The 27,518-nt window shown below is 44.7% G+C and overlaps 1 protein-coding gene across 2 annotated transcripts in view; it reads left to right on the forward strand.

Annotated features, from left to right (window-relative positions):
• The window catches only part of PCBP3 (poly(rC) binding protein 3), a 111,845-nt gene that overhangs the window by 69,197 nt on the left and 15,130 nt on the right, over positions 1 to 27,518 (forward strand). The window contains exons 11-12 of one of the 2 annotated variants that reach the window (XM_084820330.1): positions 14,725 to 14,803; positions 15,564 to 15,623. In XM_084820330.1, the coding sequence (XP_084676456.1) occupies positions 14,725 to 14,803; positions 15,564 to 15,623 (139 nt within the window). The remainder of the gene's footprint in view (positions 1 to 14,724; positions 14,804 to 15,563; positions 15,624 to 27,518) is intronic. The other variant, XM_084820339.1, reaches the window with a different exon arrangement.

Consider the following 27,518-nt stretch of genomic DNA (forward strand, 5'->3'; position numbering starts at 1 on the left):
GCATACGCAAATGGCGGCGGCTACGGCGGTCGCCATTTGCGTTCCCTATTTTCTGCCGTTCTAGCCTATGTAAATATTCATGTAGGCTATTACAACGAAAAAAAGGGGAACGCAAATAGTGTAGTGGGCGCTATTTGCATTCCTTTTTTTTCTCGCCGTAATAGCCTACGTAAATATTTACGTAGGCTAGAACGGCGGGGGGGGGGGAAGGAACACAAATAGCGCCCACTACGCTATTTGCGCTCCCCTTTTTTTCACCGTAATAGCCTACGTAAATATTTACGTAGGCTAGAACAACGAAAAATAGGGAACGTAAATGGCGGCCGCCGTAGCCGCCACCATTTGCGTACGCTGTTGTTTTTTTGTGTTTTTTGCCCAGCTGTGATAGGCTACGCAAATACTTACGTAGCCTATCACAGCTGCAAGGAGGACGCCAATGGTGGCCACAGCAGCCTGGCTGCAGCCGGCCAGGAAACCAGCCGCCGCCGCCGCCACCAGAGCTGCCGGAACCGCAACCGCCGGAGCCGTCACCTCCGAATCTGCCACATCTGCCCCAGGTAAGTGCCGTCCCAGGGGATTCCGTGGGGGGAGGGGGAGGGGGGCAGGAAGCTGTTCTGGAATCCGTGGCGGAATTCTCTGCCATCCCTAGTATGAACATGAAAATTCCATTTATCTATCATGGCTAGTATCCTTTCCCCTCCTCCATGGATTTATTTAATTCTCTTTTAAAGGCTATCACATCTGCTGGCAATAAATTGCAAGAAGTCAATGTGTTTTGTGAAGAAAGGCTTTCTTATTTTCTGTCCTCAATTGGCTACTTTGCCCATCAAATTCACTGGAAGACCCAAGTTCGAAACAAAAGACTCAAAACAAGGCACGAGAAGAGTAATCAGGCTCTTTTGGCAAAAGAAAATCACAACAATTGAGCACCAGTAAAAAACTGAAAGTTGTGTAGAAAATCAGGCGCAGAGGACTCTCTGGGCAGTATCCAATAGGGGCGTTGGTTGCACACGTGGCCAGCCCCACTGGTCACAGTCCACGCACAGCCCCTACTGCTTGTGGCCACAATGTAGCGCTTCTGGGGGCAAGGCCCCAAACGTGCAGAAACAAATCCTGCCACTCCCCCATCTCTCTCACTCCTTGTCAGATTGTAGTTCTACATACACCTAAGCTGCAAGTAAGCTCCATTGAATACTATGGGACTTACTTCTGAACAAATGATTGCTCAAAGCCAACATGGATATGTCAAGAACAAATCCTTCCAGACAAATCTGATCTCATTTTTTGATCAAGTGACCTCCCTTGTAGACCGTGGGAATGCTGTAGACATAATATACCTCGACTTCAGCAAAGCTTTCGACAAAGTGCCCCATGATATCCTGATGAGCAAACTAGCTCAAAGTGGGCTAGATGAAACAACGATCCGGTGGATCCACAGCTGGCTACAGAATCGGACTCAAAGAGTGCTTATCAATGGGACCTTGTCATACTGGGGAGAGGTAACGAGCGAGGTACTGCAGTGCTCAGTCCTTGGCCCAGTGCTCTTCAATGTTTTTATTAACGACTCAGAAGAGGAGGTGCAGGGAATGGTGATCAAATTTGCAGATGACACAAAATTGGGCAGGATAGCTAATACTTTGGAAGACAGAAACAAAATTCAAAGTGATCTTGATAGGCTGGAGCACTGGGCAGAAAACAACAGAATGACATTTAATAGGGATAAATGCCAAGTTCTGCACCTAAAGAAACCAAATGCACAGTTACAAGATGGGGGATACGTGGTTCAACTACACTACAAGCGAGAAGGATCTTGGAATTGTTGAATACCGCAAGCTGAAGATGAGCCAACAATGTGATGTGGCTGCAAAAAAGGCAAATGCTATTTTGGGCTGCATTCATAGAACCATAGCTTCCAAATCCCAAGAAGTACCATTCTTCTCTACTGAGCACTAGTTAGGCCTCATCTGGAGTACAGTGTCCAGTTCTGGGCACTGCACTTTAAGAAGAATGCAGACTGCAATGCAGACAAGCTGGAGGGGGTTCAGAGGAGGGCAACAAAGATGATCAGAGGACTGGAAACAAAGCCCTATGAAGAGAGACCGAAAGAACTGGGCATGTTTAGCCTTGAGAAGAGAAGACTGAGGGGAGATAAGATAGTGCTCTTCAAGTACTTGAAAGGTTGTTACAGAGAGGAAGGCCAGGATTTCTTCTCGATCATCCCAAAATGCAAGACACAGAATAATGGGCTCAAGTGACAGGAAGCCAGATTCCGGCTGAACATCAGGAAAAACTTCCTGACTATTGGAGCAATATGACAATGGGACCAATTACCTAGGGAGGTGGTGGGCTCTCCCACACTGGAGGCCTTCAAGACGAGGCTGGACAGCCATCTGTCAGAGATGCTCTGACTTGGATTCCTGCATTGAGCAGGGGGTTGAACTCGATGGTCTTGTAGGCCCCTTCCAACCCTGCTGTTCTATGATTCTATGATTAATGTTGGGACATGTTTGCCAAATCCATGTTAATTTCCCAGTCTTCATTGATGAAGTTCAAATTAACATGTCTTTCCACATGAAGGTTGGGTAGGGATGACGGAGAATTTCTCCCCGAAACTTCGGGGGGCCGAGCGCCAACGTGTTCGGCCCCCCGAAGAAGTTTCAGGGAGAAATTCTCCGCACGCCCCCTCCCCCCGCCCCCCCCCCCCGGGATGGGACTTACCTTTCCTGAATGTCCCTCCCGGCGGCGGGTCCCGGCGGTGGTTCGTCGGGTCTTCGTCGGGGCGGGGGCGGCAGCCGGTCTTTCAACCGGCTGCCGCCGCCGCCATTCCAATAAAAGTAAAAAAAAAAAAAAAACGCCCCCGTGATAGGCTACGTGACGATTAACGTAGCTTATCACGGCTAGATTTGCAAAGTCAGCCGTGATAGGCTACATAAATCGTCACGTAGCCTATCACGGGTGACTTAAAAAAAAAAAAAGCACGTACGGCTAATGGCGGCCCCCATAGGGAGCCGCCATTCACATTCCTTATTTGGTCGCTGTAGTCTACGTAAAGATTACATAGACTACGGCGAAAATAAGGGCAACGCTATTTGCGTTGCCCTTATTTTCGCCGTAGTCTACGTAAAGATTTACGTAGACTACAGCGACCAAATAAGGAACGCGAATGGCGGCTCCCTATGGGGGCCGCCATTTGTGTACGCGCTTTTTTTTTTTTTAAGTCACCCGTGATAGGCTACGTGACGATTAACGTAGCCTATCACGGCTGACTTTGCAGATCTAGCCGTGATAGGCTACGTTAATCGTCACGTAGCCTATCACGGGGGCGTTTTTTTTTTTTTTTACCTTTTATTTCGCAGCCGGGCGAGGCGAGGCGAGGCACCTCCTCCCCGGCCTGAATTTCGGCTGGGCGAGGCGGGAAGCCTCCTCCCCCGGCCTGAACTTCGGGGGGAGAGCAGCGAAGCGCCTCCCCCCCCACCGCAAAAAGCTGCGAGACCAGGTAAGTGGCTTTCGTGCACTCCTAAGGTTGGGTCTATAGCAGGAGTGGGCAACTGTGAGAAATCTGGGGGCTGCTTTTGCCCCCATATCCCCCCACGGGCTACATACATACACCTCATGGGCGCTAAATAATAATAAAAATAATTGTTTAAGTGGTGTTCATAAACAAGCTAAGTTTCGCCCTTTTGGCACTCTGTAGCTGCTACTGACATCTCCCCTCCCCAATTTCTTTTTTCTGCAGGGGGTGCTGGGGACCACATGTGTTGCCCACCCCTGGTCTATAGGGTTTCAGTCCTAAGGTTCTGAAATAACCAAGTGTATTACTGCTCTATCAATTACTCCATATATCAAGAATTAGCTTGAGATGGCCCGCTAAGTATTTTTTTATTCATTTATTTGAAAAATTTATAAACTGCTCTACATATTTAAAGATTCCTGAGCAGTGAACAGTAAAAAAAAAACTAATAAAAATATTTTTAAAATAAAAATATTTAAGATCAGGTTATTTCAATAAAACCCAGGCATGCCACTTGATCTGACACAGCCTTTGGCAATATATTTTCCAAAGGGCTTCCCCGGCCAGCCTCTCCCTGCCACCCAACCTAGCCCTGTCTTGCTTTTTGCATGGGCGCCGGTGCCACCACCTCCTCCTATGCTGGCATGCTGCTAAAGGCAAGAGCTGCAGTGGCAGCACCTCGTGAGTGGTACTGCCCAACACTACCATTTTAATGACGGTATTTTTTTTTTCTAACTTTGATTAGCAGTGCACTGAACCAATCAGATGCAGCTCTTGTGGCTGCATGGCCATTGAGGGAACTGGAGGGGCAAGGGGGGGTCCTTGCACTATTCTGGTGACCTCATTGGCTGAGCCACCCAAAAGCATCATCTGGCCTATGAGTAAGTCCTACTGAATTGAATGGGACTTAACTTCCATGGTCAGATTAATCATTGAGCTAAGGGGGCTGCAGACGCCAACCCACCAGCTCAGCTGGCCCACTAGCTAGCCCAGATTCCCAGTTTTCAAATAAAAAAAGAGCAAGTCTCTAGCCCTTTAAAACCCGAGATATGAGATAAAATAATCAGGAAGAATTCTGCTGTTTTGTGAGAAATGAGCCTGCTACAAGGGGAAGCTTATGTTTGTATTTGAGTTCTCTGCCCTGGATAAGATATTCGTCTTTTGCTTCCAGGAATGCATGGAAGATGATTTCTACTAGTGCAAGTTTTCTTTGCATTATTGTGATACATAAAATAGTTTTTTGTGTGTGTATCTACAAATGTTCTATGTGAGTTCAGTATTGGATACAGAATAGGGGGTCTGTTACAGACAGCTAGCCCCAGGGCCCATCATGGCCTTGATCCAGCCCTGCATACTTCCAAGTAGATGTGCATAAGATTATACTGTAAACTTTACAGCCACACTTTGTATATGTTGACTGAAAATGTTTTCAATTTAAATATGACAGCCTTTATGTCTCTAGGAATGTAAAATTCCACTTTGCCCATTGCAATAAGGAATTAATTTGTCTCAGTTACTAAACTTTAAAGTGCATTAATACAAAAAATGATTACAATTGAACCACCAGCACTAGGCAAACAAGAGTTATAAAGCTGTGCAAGGAGGTGCTTTTGTAAGTTCTAAAGCTGTGGAACGAAATGGCATCATCATCTCTTTGTGTACTGCGGAATGCAAAGAACGTCAAGATTGACCAACAGGAAAAATTGTTTTTTGCATTTAATAGCTTTACTGCATCACTACCTCATAGGGCTGGTTCAAATCTTCCAAAACATTTAATGCTGAGTTCCTGTGAGCGCAAAGGAAAATCTAGTCTGGTATGATGATGTTGGCAGGTGTTGTTCCCAGCTGGGAATAACATGGTGCCGATCTACATTGCATCTGCTAGTGCAACGAATTCAGTGGACTGGCAAGGTAAATGCCATCGCATTAAAACGTGATTATCCATACTCACCCTGTTTCCCCGTTGCAGTACTTCATCGAATGCGCAAGCATGGTTCACACTCAAGCACTGTGCTGTTTTCTTGCTCTTAAAGATGGTGGCTCTCATTGGAGGAGCAGAAACTCTTCCTGTTTCTGCTGATACCCCACCCACTGTCCCTCTCTTCCTCTATCTGTGTGTGTGTGTGTAGGGATTGCGCGAGCATCCTGTTGGGGCTCAAAGCCCTGCGAGAATTTACCACTCCACCCCCACACACACACCAGTCCCCTCAGCAAGAAGAGGGGAAGAAGGCAGCACCTCTTGTCCTCCCCCCATCATTGCTACAGCGGCAGTGGCGCGGGAGAGGCTGGTCATTTCCCGCATGTTTTCCTGGCCTTAGGGAAAATAGCTAGCTTATCCCTTGCCACCGCCACTGTAGCAAGTGGGGGTGGAGGGAAGAAGGAGGCACCTATCCTCTTCTCCCCCACACACCTGCTGGAGGCCAGGGCAAGAGGCTGGGGGGTGCCTGCTGATGCTCTTTTCCCCGCGCCAGCCCTTGACAGCTGGCACGAGGAAGAAGGGCGGCAGCACCCAGTGCTCGCATTGGGGGGGGCTGCAAGCATCTTTGAAGCTTTGCATCTTCGAAGACCACCCTGTGTTTGTACCCCACTCCTGAGATGACGTTAAAATTGTCCACAGACATTTTTATTGATGTTAGTCCATGGACACTGAGGACTGTCTGCCTGGATATGTGTGTGTTTTTCTTCCCATGCAGCGAGCATGGATGGGACTGTGAAAACATTTATGCTTCCCTGAGCTTGCTCAGGCAAGTATGCAGAGCAATTGGGCTGGAGAAGCTACAATTCTTTGAAGTTTTGCTTCTTTGAAGATTCGAAGATAAAGCCTTACCTTTAAAAAAAAAAAAAAAAGCCAAAGCAGGGGATAGGAGGGGGTAAAACTTAGTCTCATTTGAAGGGATAGAACAACCCCCTGCTCAATGCAGGAAGCCTGATTCCCAGGCAGTAGCCCATCCAAGTACTGACAGGGGCCAACCCTGCTGAGCTTCCAAGATCAGACAAGCGCACGCACATCCAGTCCTTTGCTTATTGCTGAGGAGACACTGAGTGCTGAGAAAGCTATGTAATCAGAAGCCAGAAGACGACATGGGGCCGTCGAGAGCTGTGACTGGACAGGAGGGAAATACAAACACCGCCGTATATGGACAGGCATGGGAGGGGACTACGACCAGATACGGTAACGAACGTGGAAAAACAGAGCACATTAAGGGGAAATACTGGGATATCAGGGTATTGAAAGTGGGAGCACGGAAGCGGGAAATTCCGGTTCCAATTCAAGGCAGGTACTGCGTAGTGTGAAAACCTCATTGGAAGCCAAAAAAAAGTAAGTGTAGATCAGCCCATGAATTGGAGAAGTTAAAAATGGGCCACTGTATTCATGTGAATTGCCATCAGAAAGCAGAACCTGAGACTGTGTTGCACTGAATAAGGTGCTACTTCCTCCAGGCAGCTGCATCCATACTAATGGGTTTTTTGAGCATCTGATTCGGAGTGTTTCCAGGTGGAGGGCTCCTAACACTACCAATGAGAAGGCACTGTGCAGCTGTTCCACCTTTTCATTCTTAATGGATTATCTGTGGTAAGAAAAAAAAAGCAGAAGAAGTGGTTACGAATTGAAGATAACAACATCTGTACCACCTATAACATTCTATGAATGAGGCAGGGCACCATGGTGCAAAAAAAGCCTTGTCTGGAAGCTCCCTTAGAATCCTGGGGCAACTGGTTTCTACTGCAGTTTATTCTGTCACAGGTTTGTATCTGTTGCAAGGTAGCCTCTGAGGAAATACATTTCTTGACATTTATATTTCTTGACATTTCCTGAGCATTGGAGATCAAAGATGTGTCTGTTAGAAATATGTGGTCCTTTGGAAGTAATCTTGGCATTGATCTCAGCCTCTGTATGCCACAACTAGAATGCATCTGCTTCTGTCACATTTCTGTTATTTTGTTGTTTATTCGTTCAGTCGCTTCCAACTCTTTGTGACTTCATGGATCAGCCCACGCCAGAGCTTCCTGTTGGCCATCACCACCCCAGCTCCCCCAAGGTCGAGTCCGTCACCTTCAGAATATCATCCATCCATCTTGCCCTTGGTTGGCCCCTCTTCCTTTTGCCTTCCACTTTCCCTAGCATCAGCATCGTCTCCAGGGTATCCTGTCTTCTCATTATACTTTCAACTAAATTGCTTTTAATATTTTTAGAAATAGTTTGGATTTACTAATGGAAAAGAAGGGATGACCCTATTTTCTTCCAATATTTTTTCTATCGCACTGAATAAAAACCTTTTCATACTGATGTGTGGTTAGAATAACGTATAGGCCATTTCAGGATTTCCAAGCAGTTGATTACATTTTCATAGAATCATAGAATAGTAGGGTTGGAAAGGGGCCTACAAGACCATCAAGTCCAACCCCCTACTCAATGCAGAAATCCAAGTCAGAGCATCCCTTACAGATGGCTGTTCAGCCTCATCTTGAATGCCTCCAGTGTGGGACAGCCCACTACCTCCCTAGGCAATTGGTTCCACTGTCGTATTACTCTAACAGTCAGAAAGGTTTTCCTGATGTTCAGCTGGAATCTGGCTTCCTGTCACTTGAACCCATTATTCCGTGTCCTGCACTCTGGGATGATGGAGAAGAGATGAGATCCTGGCCTTCCTCTCTGTGACAACCTTTCAAGTACTTGAAGAGCGCTATCATATCTCCCCTCAGTCTTCTCTTCTCAAGGCTAAACATGCCCAGTTCTTTCAGTCTCTCTTCATAGGGCTTTGTTTCCAGTCCCTTGATCATCTTTGTTGCCCATCTCTGAACCCTCTGAACCCTCTTGTCTGCATCCTTCATAAAGTGCAGTGCCCAGAACTGGACACAATACTCTAGATGAGGCTTAACCAGTGCTGAGTAGAGGGGACTAGTAGTTCTTGGGATTTGGAAGCTATGCTTCTATTAATGCAGCCCAAAAGAGCATTTGCCTTTTTTGCAGATACGTTGTTCAACAGCACTACAAGCAAGAAGGATCTTGGAATTGTTGTAGATCATGAGCTGAATATGAGCCAACAATGTGATGTGGCTGCAAAAAAGGCAAATGCTATTTTGAATAATGCTCTGACTTGGATTCCTGCATTGAGCAGGGGGTTGAACTCGATGGCCTTGTAGGTAGGGGTGACAAAACCCCGCTTACCTGGCTCCGCCGGCTTCCGCGGGGGGGGAGGCGCTCTGTCCCTACCGCCGGAATCCTTGCCGGGGGGGAGGTGATCCAGTCCTCCCCCCCGGAATCCCCGAAAGCCGGCTGTGCAGATTTCTGGCCGCGGAGGGCTCTGGGTAAGGGGGGGGAAGCGTACGCAAATGGCGGCGGCTCTGGCCGCTGCCATTTGCGTTCCTTATTTTTCTTCATCTTAGTCTACGTAAATATTTACATTGACTAAGACGAAGAAAAATAAGGAAAGCAAATGGTGGCGGCTACAGCTAGGGATGTATCTTTACGTAGACTACCGGGACCAAATAAGGAACACCTTATTACGCGCTTTTTTTTTTTCAAAGTCACCCGTGATAGGCTACGTAACGATTTACGTAGCCTATCACGGCTGACTTTGGAAATCTAGCCGTGATAGGCTACGTTAATCATTACGTAGCATATCACGGGGGTTTGGGGTTTTTTTTACACTTTACTTTGTAATGGCGGCGGAAGACCGGCTGCCGCCCCCGCCCCCGACGAAAGGCCGACGAACCGCCGCCGGGACCCGCCGCCGGGAGGGACATTCGCCAAAGGTAATTCCCATCCCGGGGGGGGGGAGGGGGGGAGAATTTCACCTCCGATTTCGGGGGGCCAAATGCGTTGGCGCTCGGCCCCCCGAAGATTCAGGGAGAAATTCTCCGCCATCCCTAGCTACAGCTACATTTGCGTGCACCTTTTTTTTTTTTACCCAGACGTTTTAGGCTACGTAAAAACTTACGTAGCCTATCACGTCTGGGTAAAGAAAAAAAGGCGTACGCAAATGGCGGTGGCTACGGCCCCCACCATTTGCGGTCCTTATTTTTCTTCTTCTTCTTCTTTTTTACAGAGACGTAATAGGCTACATAAAAACTTACATAGCCTATCACGTCTCTGTAAAAAAAAAAAAAGACAAGACTGCAAATGGCAGCAGCCAGTTGGAAGACCAGCCGCTGCAGCCGCCGCCACCACCGAAACCGCTGCCGGAGCCGCCGCCGCCCAGAACATCCACCCCAGGTAAGTCTCAACCCGGGGGGGATCCACGTGGGGCAGGGAGGGCAGGTCGTTCCACCACGAAGTTCAGGAGGCCGAATGCACTGGCATTCGGCCTCACCGAGATCCGTGGCGGAATTCTCTGACATCCCTACTTGTAGGCCCCTTCCAACCCTACTATTCTATGATTCTATGATCTACAACAATTCGAAGATCCTTCCCGCTTGTAGTGTTGTTGAGCCATGTATCCCCCATCTTGTAACTGTGCATTTCATTTCTTTTTCCTAGGTACAGAATTTGGCATTTATCCCTAATAAATTTCATTGTGTTGTTTTCTGCCCAGCGCTCCAGCCTATCCAGATCACTTTGAATTTTGTTTGTCTTCCAGGGCATTTGCCGAATTTTGTGTCATCTGAAAATTTGATCAGCATTCTCTGCACCTCCTCCTCCAAGTCATTAATAAAAATGTTGAAGAGCATTGGGCCCAGGACTGAGCCCTGCGGTACCCTGCTCATTATCTCTCCCCAGTTTGAGAAGATCCCACTGATAAGCACTCTTTGAGTCCAATTCTGTAGACAACTGTGGATCCACCAGATCGTTGTTTCATCTAGCCCACTTTGAGCTAGTTTGCTCATCAGGATATCATGAGGCACGTTGTCGAAAGCTTTGCTGAAGTCAAGGTATATGACATCCACAGCATTCCCACAGTCCACAAGGGAGGTGACTTGATCAAAAAATGAGATCAGATTCATCTGGCAGTATTTGTTCTTGACAAATATATGTTGGCTTCAAGTAATCACACATTGTTTCCAAGGTGCTTACAGATGGATTGCTTTATCATCTGCTCCAGAATTTTCCCAGGGATCGATGTCAGGCTGACTGGTCTGTAGTTCCCAGGTTAAAAACTCCCATCCATCTTGGACTCCTGTTCTCGTTAGAGTTGCTTGCCATGGGACCTTACTGATCATTGTTCTGAGTTTATTAAAATCAGCTTTCCTAAAATCCGGGGTACGGGTTTCGCTACACTCGGCTTTTGCTTCCTTTAGAACCAAGAACTGAAGTATAACATGGTCGCTTTCCCCCAGAGTTCCTGAAACTGCTACTTGATCCATTAAGTCATCTCTGTTGGTTAGGATCAAGTCAAGGATAGCCGATCCTCTAGTTCCTTCCTCTACTTTCTGTAGGAAGAAGTTATCCAGCACACAAGTCAGGAATTTCCTGGAGGGGCCATGTTTTGCAGAATTTGTCTCCCAACAAATATTGGGGAAATTGAAGTCCCCCATTATTACTACATCATGATTCCTTGAAACACTGGCTATTTGCTTTTCAAAAGTTTCAAAGTCCTTGTCTTCTCCTTGATTGGGTGGCCGGTAGTAGACTCTGACCACCATGTTCCTTTTATTCTTTGCTCTACTGATTTTAACCCAGATGCTCTCAATGGGGCTACCCAGCTCATCCTCGTGTATTTCTGTGCAGACATATGTATTTTTAACATATAGTGCAACCCCACCTCCCTTTCTGTTCCTCCTATTCTTTTTGAACAAGTTCTATCCTTCACTTGCTGTATTCCAGTCATGAGAGTCATCCCACCAAGTCTCAGTTACACCTAACAAGTCATAATTTCCCTCTTGTATTAAGAGTTCAAGTTCGTTCTGTTTGTTTCCCATACTCTTGGCAATAGTATATAGACATCAAAGATGTCTTTCTTCCTACATGTGTCTGAAGACTATTATTGGGCGCTATTAGAGCTGCTCTCTCCATTGCGGTGCATGAGCCTTCGTCCACTGTTACCTCCAACTTTACGTCTCCCTTCCCTGTAGGATTCAGTTCAAAGCCCTCCTGATGAAGTTCTTCATGCTGTGGCCAAACACATTCTTCCCAGCCTTTGTGAGGTGCAACCCGTCCCTTCCCAACAGCCCATCTTCCAGGAAGTATAGCCCATGGTCCCAGAATCCAAATCTCTCTTGTTGGCACCACTTTCGTAGCCAGCCATTCACCCAGAGTATTTTTATTTCCCTTTTTATCCCTCTTCTAACTGCTGGAAGGATGGATGAGAAAACTATCTGGGCCCCAAAGTTCTTGAGTTTCCTTCCCAAAGCTTCAAAGTCTGATGTGATTCCTTCGTAGCTCCGCTTGGTGTTATCATTTGTTCCCACATGGATGAGAAGAAAGGGATACCTGTCAGTGGGCCTTATGAGTGCAGGCAACCCTTCAGTCACGTCTCTAATCCGCCCTCCTGGGAGACAGCATACCTGGTGAGTCCACAGGTCTTGGCAACATACTTGGGTTTCGATCCCATGCAGCAAGGAGTCTCCCACTATTACTACTCTTCTCTTCTTCTTCTTGTAGGCCTTGGTTTTATTGCCTCTGCTTGACTGACCTTCAGCCTCTTGCTCACTCTCATGCAGGTTCCCCTGTAATTCTTCCTCTGCAGCCTGTCCTCCAGTCTCATCCTCAAGTACCTGGAAATGGTTCCATAGCTCCACTGCTTCCACTGGTGCAGACTGGCTTCTCGTTCTTCTGCTCCTGTCACCCTTTTCCAAGGAGTATCCTCTACTGCATTTTTCCTCACCTCAGCATTTTCCCCTTCTGCCTCAGCTTGCTGTTGTTCTTCAAGCTTCTGTTCTTCACTTTGCTGCTGTAGTTCTACTGCTCTGTCCAAGAACTCTTCGTGTTCTCTTATTTCCTGGCGGGTCAACAGTCGCCACTGCAGTCCTCTTACTTTTTCTTCCAGCAGTGTGATCAACTTGCACTTGTTGCAGGTGTAGGCCATGTTGTTCTCAGGAAAGAAAACAAACCTTGCACACACCTTGCAGGTCACCACCACTGGAGAGTCTTGTCCTTCCATAGTCTCTTTTCCTTTATGTGTCTAGCTTTCTGATTGTTCTAGAGTAACCTGTGCCTGGTCCTTACTCACTGGAGGTTAAAAACAGAGTCCCAATCTTTGCCTTTGTCTCCTTTGTCTCTTCTTCCACTGCAGCTCCCCTGGCCAATTCCTGTTTGCTCCCCCTGTTCTCTCGCTCTGATTGCTCGCTCTCTGGGGGCTTGTTTGATTTTGTAGTCCCTGGACCAGCTGGAGCAGCTCCCTCTGCTCTGCTCTGCTCTGCTCTGCTCTGCTCTGCTCTGCTCTGCTCTGCTGGGAGGTGGGAGACAGACTGAAGCTTCCCGCCCAGTCAGCTGCTGGGTGTACTCCGGCCACACACACCCAATTCAGTTGGAGCTCTCAGGAGCACCTGGTGAGCTCACAGCCACTCAGAAGGAAAAGGACAGCCCTCTGGGCTTCCTGCAGCCCATTTACCTCTTTGCGTTTGTCACCTTTTGCATTTAATAACTCTGATAGTGAACAAAAAATTAACTCTTCACAGCAGAAAGAAGAAACTGAAGTGATCTGGAAATGATGGTCATGGGTACATTTGCATTATTCCTGAAAGGGATGAAGGGGACTTTCAAAGGAAACTATTTCCATAACTTTATAATGATGCCAACGTATGTTTTTGATGTTTTGGTATCAAACAAGGTAGTTTTCATTTTAGGAAAACATTGTCATTACATGCCTATAGTTTCCTTTAGCATATGTTCACAGAGACCTTTTCACATGATCGGCTGCTTTTATTACCAGAATAGGCTTGTGCTGCATATTGGAGGATAATCATGAATGAAGAAAAGGAGTGGAAATGGACAAGAAATCAAATTGTTGAGACATAATCAGAAACAAGGCAAACTGAACAGAGATGGGATATTAATACAACATGAAAATGGTTCAATTATTTCATTTCGATATAATTGTGCGGGAACCATGCTGCATGTGACCGCAGGAAGACAGATTTTTTTTTACTTTGTCCTTAGGCATAAATTTCATTACACTGAAGATTACATGGATAGAAGTGTATGTCAGACTTTTGAAGAATAATATTAGCAAAGTCTTTTACTTGGAAGGTAAACTGTATTTTAAAACTTGGTTGCTTTAGATTCTGACTTCTGGGGGGGGTTGCTTCTTTAAAGTGGACATATATATTTGCATGCCATTTGCTTCTGGTCTTTTGCTTGCCAACTCTATAACTGATTTAAAGCTCTACTTTTCAAACTCCCCTTTACCTTCCTACCTATGTTCTTCAGCCTCCCAGGTGTTCTTTCTCCAGTGCTTCACCCTGACTATTGTCAAACCAATGTCAGACTTCCCTGCACCCCTTCCCTCAAATATGCTGCAGGAGCAAGAGTTTTTTACACACACCCACAGTTAAAATTATGAGCCCCTCAAACCTTATATTTTAGGGAGGTGGCCTGGTTGGTTTGATGGTATGTTCCTATGGATAATTTCTGTGGTTCTGATAAGATTACTAAGGACCAGTATTATTCCCCCAGGCTGCACAGCATAATTTTGAAAGCAGAGTTGCTTTACCATTATTTGTTACTTGAATAAGAACAGAGATACAGCACAAAATGTATTCCAAATGCATTCCTCTTTATGGGACCTTTGTGAAGGGGCTATTAGAAGTATCCGAACAAAACAAGGGATGAGCAGGGTCTGAAATACATACCTATTTTGGGCAAAGTCACCTGGCCTATGGAATTGTGAAACCCACACTACTGCCATGTCCCATGGACACCAATTCTTGTTTCCAGTTCCAGGAGCTTCGTTCACTCCTATACTGACCAGTCCAAGTTGCAGCTGGAAGTGCCACATGCATATACTCTCATCCTGGTCCAAATGTTTCTCAGTTCAGTTCCAGAAGATGGAGGGATGACTGAATCTGTAAGATTTTATTTAGTTCTTTCAGCTAAAGAGGGAGGAACACCAAAATCAGGCTGCTGTATTTCAGACCCTGATCGAGCACAACTGCCTCAAATGTGGGCATTATTGTATTTACCCAGGCCAAGTCCTTCTGTTAAACTGTGTTTTCCATATTTCCACATGGCTTCCTGTTTTTGTTTTTTATTATACTTTTGTTCTTAGTGTTTGGTGTGATTTGTATTCTATAACAATAACCTTCTTAGTTCTAATGTCCCTCCTACCCCTCAGCAGTTGACCAAGCTCCACCAGTTGGCTATGCAGCAAACCCCTTTTACTCCCCTTGGACAGACCACCCCCGCTTTCCCTGGTACGTACCCAAATTCCCTTTACAGATTTCCTTCTCTTCTTACCTATGCAGTTTCTCTCTCTTTCTAAGCTTTGTTTGTTTAATGAAAATAAATAGGATATGTAACCAAAGCTGCAGCTATCAATGGGAGACAAGTTAAAGCAGGCACCAGAGTAATTTTTCTCTGCTTTGCTCGTTACCTTTTTGAGAAAAGGATGGGCCATGTGTCTGCAAGTCACAGGCTCATATTGTTTGCTGCAAGATATCCACGTGTCCCAGAAGTGCTTTGTCTACAGGGGGCATGAGCAGAGTAAGTCAGATAAGGGGATGTGAAGTCCTCACAGATGTCTCTCATGGTTTTGATCACTGTCTGTGATGTTTCATGTATTCAAAGACACGGGTAGGTTGCTAACGAATATTTAGAATGTGAAGCTCATGCTTTCATGAGAAATGCTGAGAGTGATCCATTACTCTAGTGGATAAGCCCTTTCTTTGAATGAAGACTGTAAGGACCTTTAACAGAAACTTAATAAGAACAATTGTTAGTGAAACATTAAGTAAAATTAAGTAAAAAAAATTAAGTAAAAATTTCCACAAAAAACTAGGATGGCAGATACTATAATATATACAATGTGTATGTTATCTTCATTTCATTGGGATGATCACAAAATGTGTGTTCTGCCATTTTGTGCATCATATTTTGAGCTTCCTAGATGAAGTGACATTGCTTATCTCCTTGAAGGCAAAAAAACATTAAATCTGTTTCTTCTTTGCTCTTCAGGAGAAAAGCTGCCCTTACATTCCTCCGAAGAAGCTCAAAATCTGATGGGCCAATCATCAGGTAAAAAACATAGGCAAATACATAGGGTATTTTGCATTTATAAATATTTCTTAAATTGCATCCTGTCGCTGTTCTAGCCACATTCAAACTGCCTGCTCTGGCTATGCTTATGAGACAGTTTGATGGACTCTTAGTAGGCACAATGCAACTCTGTGCTAAAATAAAATAAAATTCCAGCAATAAAATGCCTCTTTTTTTAAAGAACACTTCCTTTGTATAAGAGGGCAGGAGTTGGCTCCTTCTGTTTTCTGCCTGTCTTTGAAACTGCTGCTCTTTAACTACCAAAATGCGCTATCAGTGGAGTTAGAAGCTTTGTCTAGGATCCATAGCTCCTACAACTAGTTCTGTGAGCCCACGGGGGCTTTCAGTGTGCATGTATTGAACAGAAACCCTCCATACAACATAGAAAACTGCTTTTGAAACAGAAGATCATTTTCTAAAGGAGTTTGTAACATGGCATATGGGCCTGCTGGTGAAAGAGAAAGGGCTCCTTCACACTGAGCTTTTATCCTGCGATTGAGATGGCTCCTTCATGGAAGTTTGTGGGCTCTTAACTTGATGCCATGATCATTCAAGGCATCTCCTGCACTAAATGCCCTTGGTTCCGTTTTTAAATAGATTGCAGATAATGAGCTATCAAATTAACCCATTGTGTTCCGCTTCAGTTTCCTCTGTGAAAAGAGTAAAAGCAGCAACAAGAGAAGCAAGATCATTGAAAGATAATGGAAGGCTCAGATATGGGGAGAAGGAGGGGGAAGGGGTGGATAGAAAGGAAGCATGTGAAAAAGGGAGTCGTTGTGATCCTGCATTTAAAACGAAAGCAGAAAGCCCTGTTTTAAATGCAGGATTTTAGGCTGGTGTAGAGATGCCCCCAAAGTAAAAAATGTGACTAGGCACCCAAGCCATAAAGCACAGCTGTGCAGGGCTGGTCCTACCATTTGGCACAGTGGTAACTGTGGGGCAACTGCCTCAGGCAGCTGATGCTGGGGAGCAGCAGTGGGCGGCAGCCCATGGTCACTTTGCCAGTGTTGCAGTAAAATTCATTTGCCAGTCCAAACTGCTTCTGTATGTGGAAATGGAGGGGGGGCATCTTGCCCTTTGCCTCAGGCAGCAAAATGTTTTGGCCCAGCCCTGCAACGGGGTAAAGGAGAAATTCAGTTACAGGCCTTCTTTAGATGTTGTTTTAGGGGATTTCTTCTTAGGTGTCAGCAGTGTAAAATCTGCTTCTATTTAGAGGACATATGCATAAGAAAAATGAATCCCAAATTCCTAATTTATGTGCTCTTATCAAGATATGTCTGTTGTTTGTGTAGCAGTAATGCAATTAATTTAACGTATTTCCAGTTAAAATGTTTCCAGTCAATTACTGTGCCAGTTATAGGCACAACACTCACTGGGCAGTTAGCTGTTTGTAAAAAAAAAAAACATTCAAGGCATTATGCTTAGTGATGATTACTATTCTAATCCGGGGGTGCAGAAACTCAGGCATGGGGACCAAATCTAACCAAATGTCTGCCCAGCCTCCTCAGTTCATTTCTATATCTTAATGCAAACAAAGGACCTGGTAGTACAAGGAGCTGATCATAGAATAACCAAGGGCTGTCAGGGTTCCCCTAATGACCTGGGGCCCCTGAGCAACTCCTCAAGGATTTCCTGCCTCCTTAAGAGTCCCACCTTCTTTCTTTTACCTTCCCCTTTCCAATAATGTGGGATTTAGGCTATAGATCTGAGGTGCTTGGCACTCTAGACAGGGGGTTTAACCACAAGTGTTTACTAGTAAATTAAAGCAAGCAAATTATTACTAAGGGTATTTACAGAATAGAGCTGAGTTATACAAAAGGCACTAAGAAAAAATAAAAGTTGCAAAATGTAAGTTCCTTTACCCTAGCTGTACTTAGACTTCTCCAGGCTGCTTCTCCCACACTCTCTTCAAGCTTGGGTCTCCCCAACTCTGCTCTTACCATTCTGGTCTTTCTGACTCTTTCTTTTTATGCCCTCCTCCCCCAAAACCGAAAGTACTGCTTCAGACCTGAAGAAATGAAACTTAACAGGGGAAACGAAACGGAACCTTATCTGGGGAAATGAAACTACTCGTCTCAGGGATATCCCCTCCCAACAAAAAACCCTCTAGGTCTGACCTTTTTTCCTGTCCTTGCCTCTGTAGCCCTCAAACATTCACAAAGGCAAACAAGGATACTTTTAATAGTTAATGTGGAAGAGGGAATTTTTATCAGGGGCAGCTTTTTTCAACCTTGCCTGACAAACTACATCTGCTCACAAACAAAATGATGCATAAGTTACTTCCGTGCTAGAGCTCTTTAGCATTGGAGCAGCATAGCGTTTTCACAATCAGCTGGAAGCTGAATGAAAATAGCGGTATATTTTCCAGCAACAGTCTTAAAGATCCCTTTATAATTTTTACTCAGAAGAAAATCCTGCTAAATATTTTTTTTTAATTCACATTTCAAAAAGGGGGAAATGGGAGGAAACAAAACCCCTGGCCCCCACTGCATGGAACAGAAACTAACTAATGAAGGAACAAAGTGCTACTCATCACTAATACCACACTACACTGAATTGTAAGAAATTAGCGGTTAAAGCCACAAGGAGTAAACTTCTAATTAGCGCCTCAGTAGTGCTTTGCCAATCCACACTGGACGGGCTGGTGCTGCAACTGCTTTTTAAGTGAACAAAATGCCACATACAGGGTCTGAAAAAAGATGGGAGGACAACTCACAAAATACTAGAATGCAGCAGGTTGGCAAAAAATCATCTGGAATCTCTGTAAAGAGTGAATGAATGACTAAGTGGTAAGATGGCCACAAGTCCTCTTTTACAGAGGACAGTCCTCTATTTGAAGGGCTGTCAAAGGACTGTCCTCTCTTCAAAGGTGTCTTCTGTCTGAAGAGCTGCCCTGTCCAATTCCAGTTCAAAAATAAATAGCCTTATGAAGTGTTGCCCATCCACAGTTAGCACCTGGACAGCAGACTGAGCAGGCAGGAAGGCGCACAGGTCACCTAGTCACAGTCTTCAGCACTGGATGCAGAGGTACTGCATTTCTATTTAAACTATAGTAATTATTTCTAAAATCTGCATCTGTACATATAAATTAGCAATATGCTCATTCTATGCAAATTGGTATCCTCTTTTGTTCTCTTTTGGGGTAATGCATTTCTTCTTTTTTCATGACTCATAAATAAGCCACCCTAGTGGCTAGTGTGGAAGCATCTTCCTTGGGTTCTAGGTGGTGCTGGAGTATCATAGTGACTAAAGGGACTGAGCTACAAATCAGGAAGCTCCAGGTTTGGAACTTGTTTCTGCAATGAACTCAGTAGGTTCCTTAAGCAAGCTACTTTCTCTTTTTGGCTCAGCCCTGCATCTGCCATAGTGCAGTAATACTGTTATAAGGATTATAACAGGATAATCCTGTTATAATCCTATAAACAGGGTGGCTACTAGGAGGAGGGCTTTTTCTGTTGTGGCACCCCGGCTCTGGAATGAGCTCCCTAGTGAGGTTCGCCTGGCGCCTACATTGTACTCCTTTCGGCGCCAGGTGAAGACTTTTTATTTTCCCAGGCATTTTAGCTTTCTAAATTTTTATCTTTGCTGTTTTAAATCTGTATTTTTAAACTCCTGTACTGCTGCTAGGTTTTATTGTGGTTGTATTGTTATATTGTGGTTTTAATGCTCTATTTATTTTAAATTGTTTTAATGTGTGTTGTTTGGTTTTAGTTTTTGTGAACCGCCCAGAGAGCTTCGGCTATTGGGCGGTATAGAAATAAATAAATAAATAAATAAATAAAATAATGTAAGCAAAGCACTCTGAACACTCTAAAGCAGTATCTATTAATGTTATATAATATTAAAAATATATGTTTAAAATATTTTCATTATCATCACCATCATCATCCTAATGACAATATCCCCAGTTAATTGAGGCCAAACTAGGTGTAATAATGGAGATCCACGAATCCTGCATGTTTGTAGTTGCCAGACAAGGCCCAAATCAGATTGGGAACATAGTTCTGAGGGAGGGGACTTACCCTTTCTCACTGTTTAAAATCCCCCACCCCTACTCCTATTTTGCTCACTAGGGGAAAACTTTCACGTATCATACAAGTACTTGCATATTTTGCCACACAAGGTAAATGGCTAGATGTGGAGGCTGCTGATTCTGATTAGGAGAACAGCACAGGAGGACAGGGCTAAGAACCCTTCTCCCATACTGTGGTTCAAATCTGAATTGAATCCCCTTTGTCGCTGCTGCTATTAACTCACCCTTTGGGAGATCTTAGGTGTGATGATGTTTCAGCTCCAGGGTACCTGGAACATTTTCAGTCTGGGTTTTGACCCTGGTTTGGGATTCAGAGGTCTTTGATCATGCTGGTGGATGATCTGTGCTGAAGCTGGACAGGAGGAGTGTCCCTGTTTTGTTCTGCTGGACTTTTCAAGGGCTGATGTCCTTCAGGGCCTCCTACTGGTGATGTGTCTTGAAGATACAGTTTTACAGTTGTCCCGGTCATTCCTGGATGGTAGATCTCAGGAAATGGTGTGGGGAAAACTGCTGCTCATCCACAAGGCTCCATAGGTTCCATTGGGTTTCACTGTATCCTACATGCTGTTTGACACTTACATGAGATGGAGAGGTAATTTATTTATTGAGTGTCATCAGTATACCTGGTTCTCAGCCAAAGGCAATCAGCACAGCTTTCCCCTTCTGTTTCTCAGGCTCTGTAGCTGCATTGAAAAGTAGGCTGTAGATTTGAGATGATCTCTGTGGAGGATATTAATTTGGGGAAGCATCAATTTAATCAAAGTCAGATTTGAGGGGTGGGATAATTATTTTAGGGAAGGGAAAATTGATTTTAGGTGACCTTAGGCTAGGGTATAAATTAATTGGATCTGGGTAACAGAGGGAAAAACTGGGGTCACAGAAAAAGAGAATAGAGGATGGCAGGGACAGGGACAGGGATGGCTGGTGGGTATGCAGGAGAGGGCCTTCTTGGGCATGGTACTCAGGTGCCGGAGCACCCTGCCTGCCTTGGAAAATCCAGCGGGCTCCCTCTTTATGTGCCTTTAGGTGTCATCTTAAAATAATATTGTTCCAATATGCTTTTCAGTAGAGTGTTCTTGGTGAATTTATTATTTGTTTTTATTTATTATCACTGCTGCTGTTTATTTTGACATGTTTGTTGCTTTGTTTTATTGATTATGGTTTTATGAGAGTTTCTAGCTGCATTGATGGTCCTTTTGGGGATGGAAAGGTCAGGTTTAAATATTTTAATAATATTAATGGATCTTCCCTATCATGTCCAGTTTGGCCTTTCAGTTTGGAAAGCATTTTCACTATTGGGTTATGGCCTTTATTCCTTGTAGGGAAATTCTGCCTTTAGTCCATACACAGCAGGCAGAAATTCAACAATACCAACTTTCTTAGCATTGCATTTCTATGAAGATGATAGTTGCACCTGTTGATTTTCTGTCTGTTTTACATATATTAGCAGCACAGGAGTCTTATCAGAAGAAAGGTGGCAATCCTAGGGTGGAAACATTTCCCAAGTTTGTAGTGTGCCTGAATTAAGTGGAGACTTGAATCCAATGTTTGTCTTATATGTCACAAGAAATACACACATGCACGCATGCGCACACATGCACGCACCCATCACTCAGAATTAGAAGAACAGACATTTTTACCCTGTTTACAACATTTGATTCTTATAAAATATTCCTGGCTTAATAGAAAAATAGATAAAGCCATTGACAAACAGAGCTGGGCAAGTCTCTCCCCCCGCCCCCGCCCCCCCACACACACACACACACAGATACTGCCCAGCTTGCATCAGGGCCAAACCTGTGGTGTTAATTACATGAATTCAATGAATGTGCAAGGTTTTTGTTATGTGAATAGCAGCCCCAGGGAAGGGTTGTGACTGTGGGTGGTAGGGAGGGGAAATGTAACTATTTCTTCCCCACCACACTGTTGCCTCTGTGGAGCTATTAGTATTTCAAGGGAAGCATCCAGGCAGTAGCACCCATGGGAGCTTTCCTTGAATGCAGATAAAAGCATTGGAGGAGGTTTTTTTAATAGCAGGAGAGAAAGAGTTAGATTCCCCTTCCCCAATCTCCATGATTCCGAAGATGTTCGGCCTACCCTGCAGCTGCTCTTCACATAATGAAAAATGAGCACATTCATTTACTTCGCACAGGTAATGTCACATTTAGTTTGGTTCTCAGACTGGCCTGGAAATAAGCCAAGCAAGCTATTTCTAAAAACTGGGGATAAAACTAGGCTTATTTCTGAATCAATCTTGCAAAGGAAGGAAGGAAGGAAGGAAGGAAGGAAGGAAGAAAGAAAGAAAGAAAGAAAGAAAGAAAGAAAGAAAGAAAGCTGAATTCTTCCTCATCTTACCCCTGCAAACCCCAGAGTCACACTTGGAAATCACACACACACAACTACACCTGCTGCTGTTGTGCTTGTGTGTTATTTCTTATGTGCCTAAGAACAACGCGCTGTGCAGCCGCCTTCCCCAACCTAGTGCCAGATGTGCTGCACAGCAACTCCCACCATTTCCAGCCAGAATGGCCAGGCTGGCTGGGGACGATAGGCGTTACAGTCCAACACATCCAGAGGGCACCAGGTTAGGGGAAGGTGCTGTACATTACGACATATACCATTAGCAATAGCAGAACCCTGCCTGCTGGCTTACAAGGAAGTCTGATCCCTCATGCACCAAGACACATGCATGGAAACCTGCTCCCACAGGCATATGGTCCCTGGCTAGACTGGAGCACTTGTTCATTTTCATAATGCAAGGCAAATGACTGGGTAAGTACTGAAAGTGTTTTTTTCCCCAGTATTTAGGTGAATACACTTACGAAGACTTACATGTATTTTTCCTAGTTTATTTTCAAAAATAGCATAATTAAATGCATTTCAAAATTTCAGAACTAAATAATTTCCTGTGAACATCACATAGATGTTCTCAAGTTACAGGAAGCCAGATTCCAGCTGAACATCAGGAAAAACTTCCTGACTGTTAGAGCAATACGACAATGGAACCAATTACCTAGGGAGGTGGTGGGCTCTCCCTCGCTGGAGGCGTTCAAGACACAGCTGGGCAGCCATCTGTCAGGGATGCTCTGACTTGGATTCCTGCATTGAGCAGGGGGTTGGACTCGATGGCCTTGTAGGCCCCTTCCAACCCTACTATTCTATGATTCTAGATGTTGTGATGTTCTACCACCTCTGGCTCTGCCTCTGATCGAACATTGCACATGCACAGCAACCACAGCTGCAGGGTCATAGCTCCTCTCAGGGAAGCTAGAATCCTTCTGATCAGCTTTTCAGGAAGGGAAGAAGGGGGCTAGCTTCAGACTTTTCCACATCCTCTTTCCCTTTCACCACCAAGCAGCTGTATACATGTGAGAAATTAAGCAAATAATTAGGCACTGCATTAAGAGGCAAATTATATTCTAAGAACTGGATGCCAAAGGGATCACAGATGTAAGTGATGAAGCCAAGGACAAGCACCTTAGTTTCATTGTTTAAACTGGCCAGATTGTAAGGGCTCATGCAGAGGGCTCCCAGTGCCACCAGTCATTGCTCTTCCACAGTAAATTACATATGGAATTGCCATGGACCGTCCACACTGTTGGAGAAAATTGTCGCTACATGCTGCTACCTTCTGTCCACACCAGTGAGCAGAGAATAACAGGCTGTAGCTGCAGCTCTCCCCTCCCTTTGTTGCTCCCTCCCACTACACTCTTTGTGTGAAGCTTTTTTCTTTGTTTGTTTTGTTTCTTTCCCTGAAGGTGCACAGTTCTGGAAGTTCAAAGGTTCACTGCTGCGCTTTTACTCCCGTTTAAGCATGCATAGCCTTGATTCAGATTGGGATCATGGCATTCCAGGAGGTGAGGGTTAAACCTTCCCCCACACATGTGTTTTTCCCAAAAATTTAAAAAAAAAAAACACATGGGGGAGGGGTGTAAAAAAACTTTTTTATTTTTTAGTCCCCATGGAGAGTTGTGGAATTGGGGGGAAATGGGAGGTGTAAAAGATTTAACCCTTCCCTCCTGGAAGGCTGTGGTCCCAATCTGAATTGGGGCCACACACACTTTACACAGGAATAAAAGTGCAGCAGTTAACCTTTGAAATCCTAGAATTGCACACTTCTAAGGGAAGAAACAAACAGACAAAACTCCACACAAATATTACTTCCCTACCTCTCATAGTTGCCTCTCACCTCCTTATATTCTCTATTGCTATTTCTGAAACAGGCACCGTGTGTGTGTGTGTGTGTGTGTGTGTGAGTGTGAGTGTTGGGGGAGGGTAATAAAGCAAAGAACTATTCACTGCAGAAGCAGCAGCAGCAGCGAGAGAGAGGCATGATCAGCTTCCTGGATGATACAGAAACATGGATGGTTTGTCAGCCTGAAGCTATGAGAACACACCCCCAAATTACACTTCACAGCCATACCCACCCAAAACACCGCAAGCTCTCAAAATCAGGCAGTCACACCATTGTTTTTGTGCTGATCATAGTGTGCCAGGAAAAAAAAGTTAACGTATTTACCCCTGTGTGAGAAAATATGGGAGAAGCCAGGGGAAACCCAGGATGACATGGGCCGACTGCAGGAAACCGAAGACGTCATCTAGCCAGCCCCAAAACTCCAGCAAACAAGGCAAGGCACATTGAAAGCCCCATCTGGAAAAGTTCAGAGTCTAGCTGTCATTTCACATGTTATTGTCTCTAATGTGAACTATATTTGCTTCCATCTATAGCCAGAGCTAGCAATCTAAAAGGAGAGCACTATTTTAATGAATGCACAATTTTGAGTCTCTGTACAATCCAGTTTGTCGGCCCACTGTGGATAGAGGAATTAATAAAATATGGATGTTACAATACATTGGATGAAAGCCTCCAGGCATTCTCTTGTGCTGCAACACTTTATAGACCCCACAGATCATTACAGATAAGTGGCAATCTCCAACAGGGCTGCTCCACCTTTGCTGGTTCCGTTACAAAAGCCCTGTTGCAAAAGCAGTGGGTCCCATGAGCACAATAAGATTCTACCCACGAGGTGCTTTTTAATTATTAAAGAATGTGAATCAGAAGACCTGGATTTTGTTTTCTGTTTTGCTTCTTATTTCCTTTGCAGCCTTACCCAAAGCAATTAGGCCAAAGTATGCAATTTTGCATGCCAGCAGGTATGTGCCTAAATTTACATTTGTACATTCAAGTAAGTGTCTAGAGGTTCAGATATATTATACTGGAACTGTGAGTATCCCTGAAAATCTAGCCATTTGCTGGGAGGTAGATGTTTTCATATGTATCAACAAAGATTCCCAGATTCCATAAAATGGCCATGGGCTGGATTTTAGAATGCCTGTTTATGGTGTAGTTGTAGTTTAATGGTTAAGACTGTAAACTGAAAATCTTCACATTTCAAATCTCACTTAAGTAAGGCTGCCACTGTTTTAGCTGTCCTCTGTAGCAGTACCTTTAACATTAACTTGATTTGATGTGTAAACATCAGTTTTGTGTAAAGCTCTACCTGCAGATTTCCAGAGATCAAACGGCTGTTAAGTTTTTCCTGATCAAGAACAGTCTTAGAGGCTCTCTCGCTCTCTCTCTCCCTCTCCTCTTGTGCTCCAGCTCATTTCTTTTTATGGAGAGGGTTTCAGAGATTTTGGGGTGGGATACCTTTTCACTTGAAAACTTTCATCATCTAGCATGGATAGCTACCTTCAAACACTATAAAAGAAAACATGAAAACAGACCCCCTTCAACATTGTGAATAGGGCTTTCACTTCAGACACTACTACACTTACATGGAAGTAAATCTCACTGGCTTAAATGGCATGGACTTCCAAGTTAGATGCTTTTTCCGGAGTGCAGCCTACAAGTATCACTGTCAGTAACAATGTATTTAATGAAGAAGCTCAAGAATTCCACAAAATATTGTTACGTCTTGCTGTAACTCATTCTCACTTAAGTTCAAGTCATCATATTAATGCCACATATTCATTTTGAAGAGAAATGTTGATCTGTAGGTATGTTAGATAGGCTACACACACACTTCCCTTAATTTTTCAACATCATACTGAGATTATAGGGTTGTTCACACATTATACTGAATATATGTACTAATTGCCTGCAGAGGTGTTGAACTGCTCATAAGAAAGAGCCCACACATGTAGACTTTTAAAATATCGTGTGTACCTGTTCCCTCTAGTAAGTTGTGTTTTGTTCACATGTAGGATGATACCTTGATCTGTCCACATGGCCATGATTGTATGCAGTTTCCTAATATGAGGCAATTTGAACACTTAAAATGCAGTACATTAGGGATGGGCAACATTTTTGCCCCCAAGGGTCGCATGTGACAGTTGATGGTGGGTTGGGGGCCTCATGTCAGCAGCAAGTGCAGGCAGAGCCAGTGGTGGGTGAGGCCTGGCCTCCCCCTCCCGCATCTCTCCTACACACACACACACACACACTGACTGTTACTGCCTCAAACACTCACAGACTCCCCCTATGGGGAGTTCTTCATCAGGATCTTGGGGAGACAATAGTTAAACCTCCCCATCCCCAATGGCTCCCCTTTTCTGGCTTTCTGCTCTAGCCCACCTAACTCCATGGTTTCTTTCTCAATAATAATTTTCTTCAGGGAGAAACTACAGAGCACAGAGAGCTAGAGCATCTTTTGCACTCTAGCTTGCTGAATTCCATGATTTCTCCCTCAAAAAGGTCATTATATAGTCAGAGTATATGGAAGGACAAGACTCTCCAATGGTGGTGACCTGCAAGGCCTGTGCCATGTTTGTTTTCTTGCCTGAGAACAACATGGCCTACACCTGCAACAAGTGCAAGTTGATCACACTGCTGGAAGAAAAAGTAAGTGGATTGGAGCGGCGACTATCGACCCTCCAGGGAATAATTGAACATGAAGAGTTCTTGGACAGAATGGGGGAACTACAGCAGCAAAGTGAAGACCAGAAGCTTGAAGAGCAACAGCAAGAGGAGGCAGAAGTGGGAAATGCTGAGGTGAAGAAAAATGGAGTAGAGGATACTCCTTGGAAAAGGGTGACAGTTAGGAGAAGAAGAAGTAGACGCCACTCTGCACCAGTGGAATGAGTGGAGCTGTGGAACCAATTCCAGGTACTTGAGGATGAGACTGGAGGACAGCCTGTAGAGGAAGAATCACAAGAGAACCTACATGAGAGTGAGCAAGAGGCTGAAGGTCAGTCAAACAGAGGCGATGAAACCCAGGCCTACAACAAGAAGAAGAGTGGTAGTAGTGGGAGACTCCTTGCTGCGTGGGACCGAGAACCAAGTATGTCACGAAGACCCGTAGACTTGCCAGGTATGTTGTCTCCCAGGAGGACGGATTACAGACGTGACTGAAAGGTTGCCTACACTCATAGAGCCCACTGACAGGTATCCCTTTCTTCTCATCCATGTGGGAACAAATGATACCACCAAGCAGAGCTGCGAAGAAATCACATCAGACTTTGAAGCTTTGGGAAAGAAACTGAAGAACTTTGAGGCCCAGATAGTTTTCTCATCCATCTTTCCAGTAGTTAGAAGAGGGATAGAAAGGGAACGAAAAATACTCTGGGTGAATGACTGGCTACGAAGGTGGTGCCGACGAGAGAGATTTGGATTCTGGGACCACGGGCTATACTTCCTGTAAGATGGGTTGTTGGCAAGGGACGGGTTGCACCTCACAAAAGAAGGAAAGAATGTGTTTGGCCACAGCATGAAGAACTTCATCAGGAGGGCTATAAACTGAATCCTACGGGGAAGGGAGATGTAAAGTTGGGGGTAACAATGGATGTAGTCTGATGCACTGCAACAGAGAGAACAGCTCTAATAGCACCCAATAATAGTC

Source organism: Heloderma suspectum, chromosome 1, assembly GCF_057233095.1.
Source record: "Heloderma suspectum isolate Gila_16-S chromosome 1, 16-S_ref, whole genome shotgun sequence".
Classification (NCBI taxonomy): domain Eukaryota; kingdom Metazoa; phylum Chordata; class Lepidosauria; order Squamata; family Helodermatidae; genus Heloderma; species Heloderma suspectum.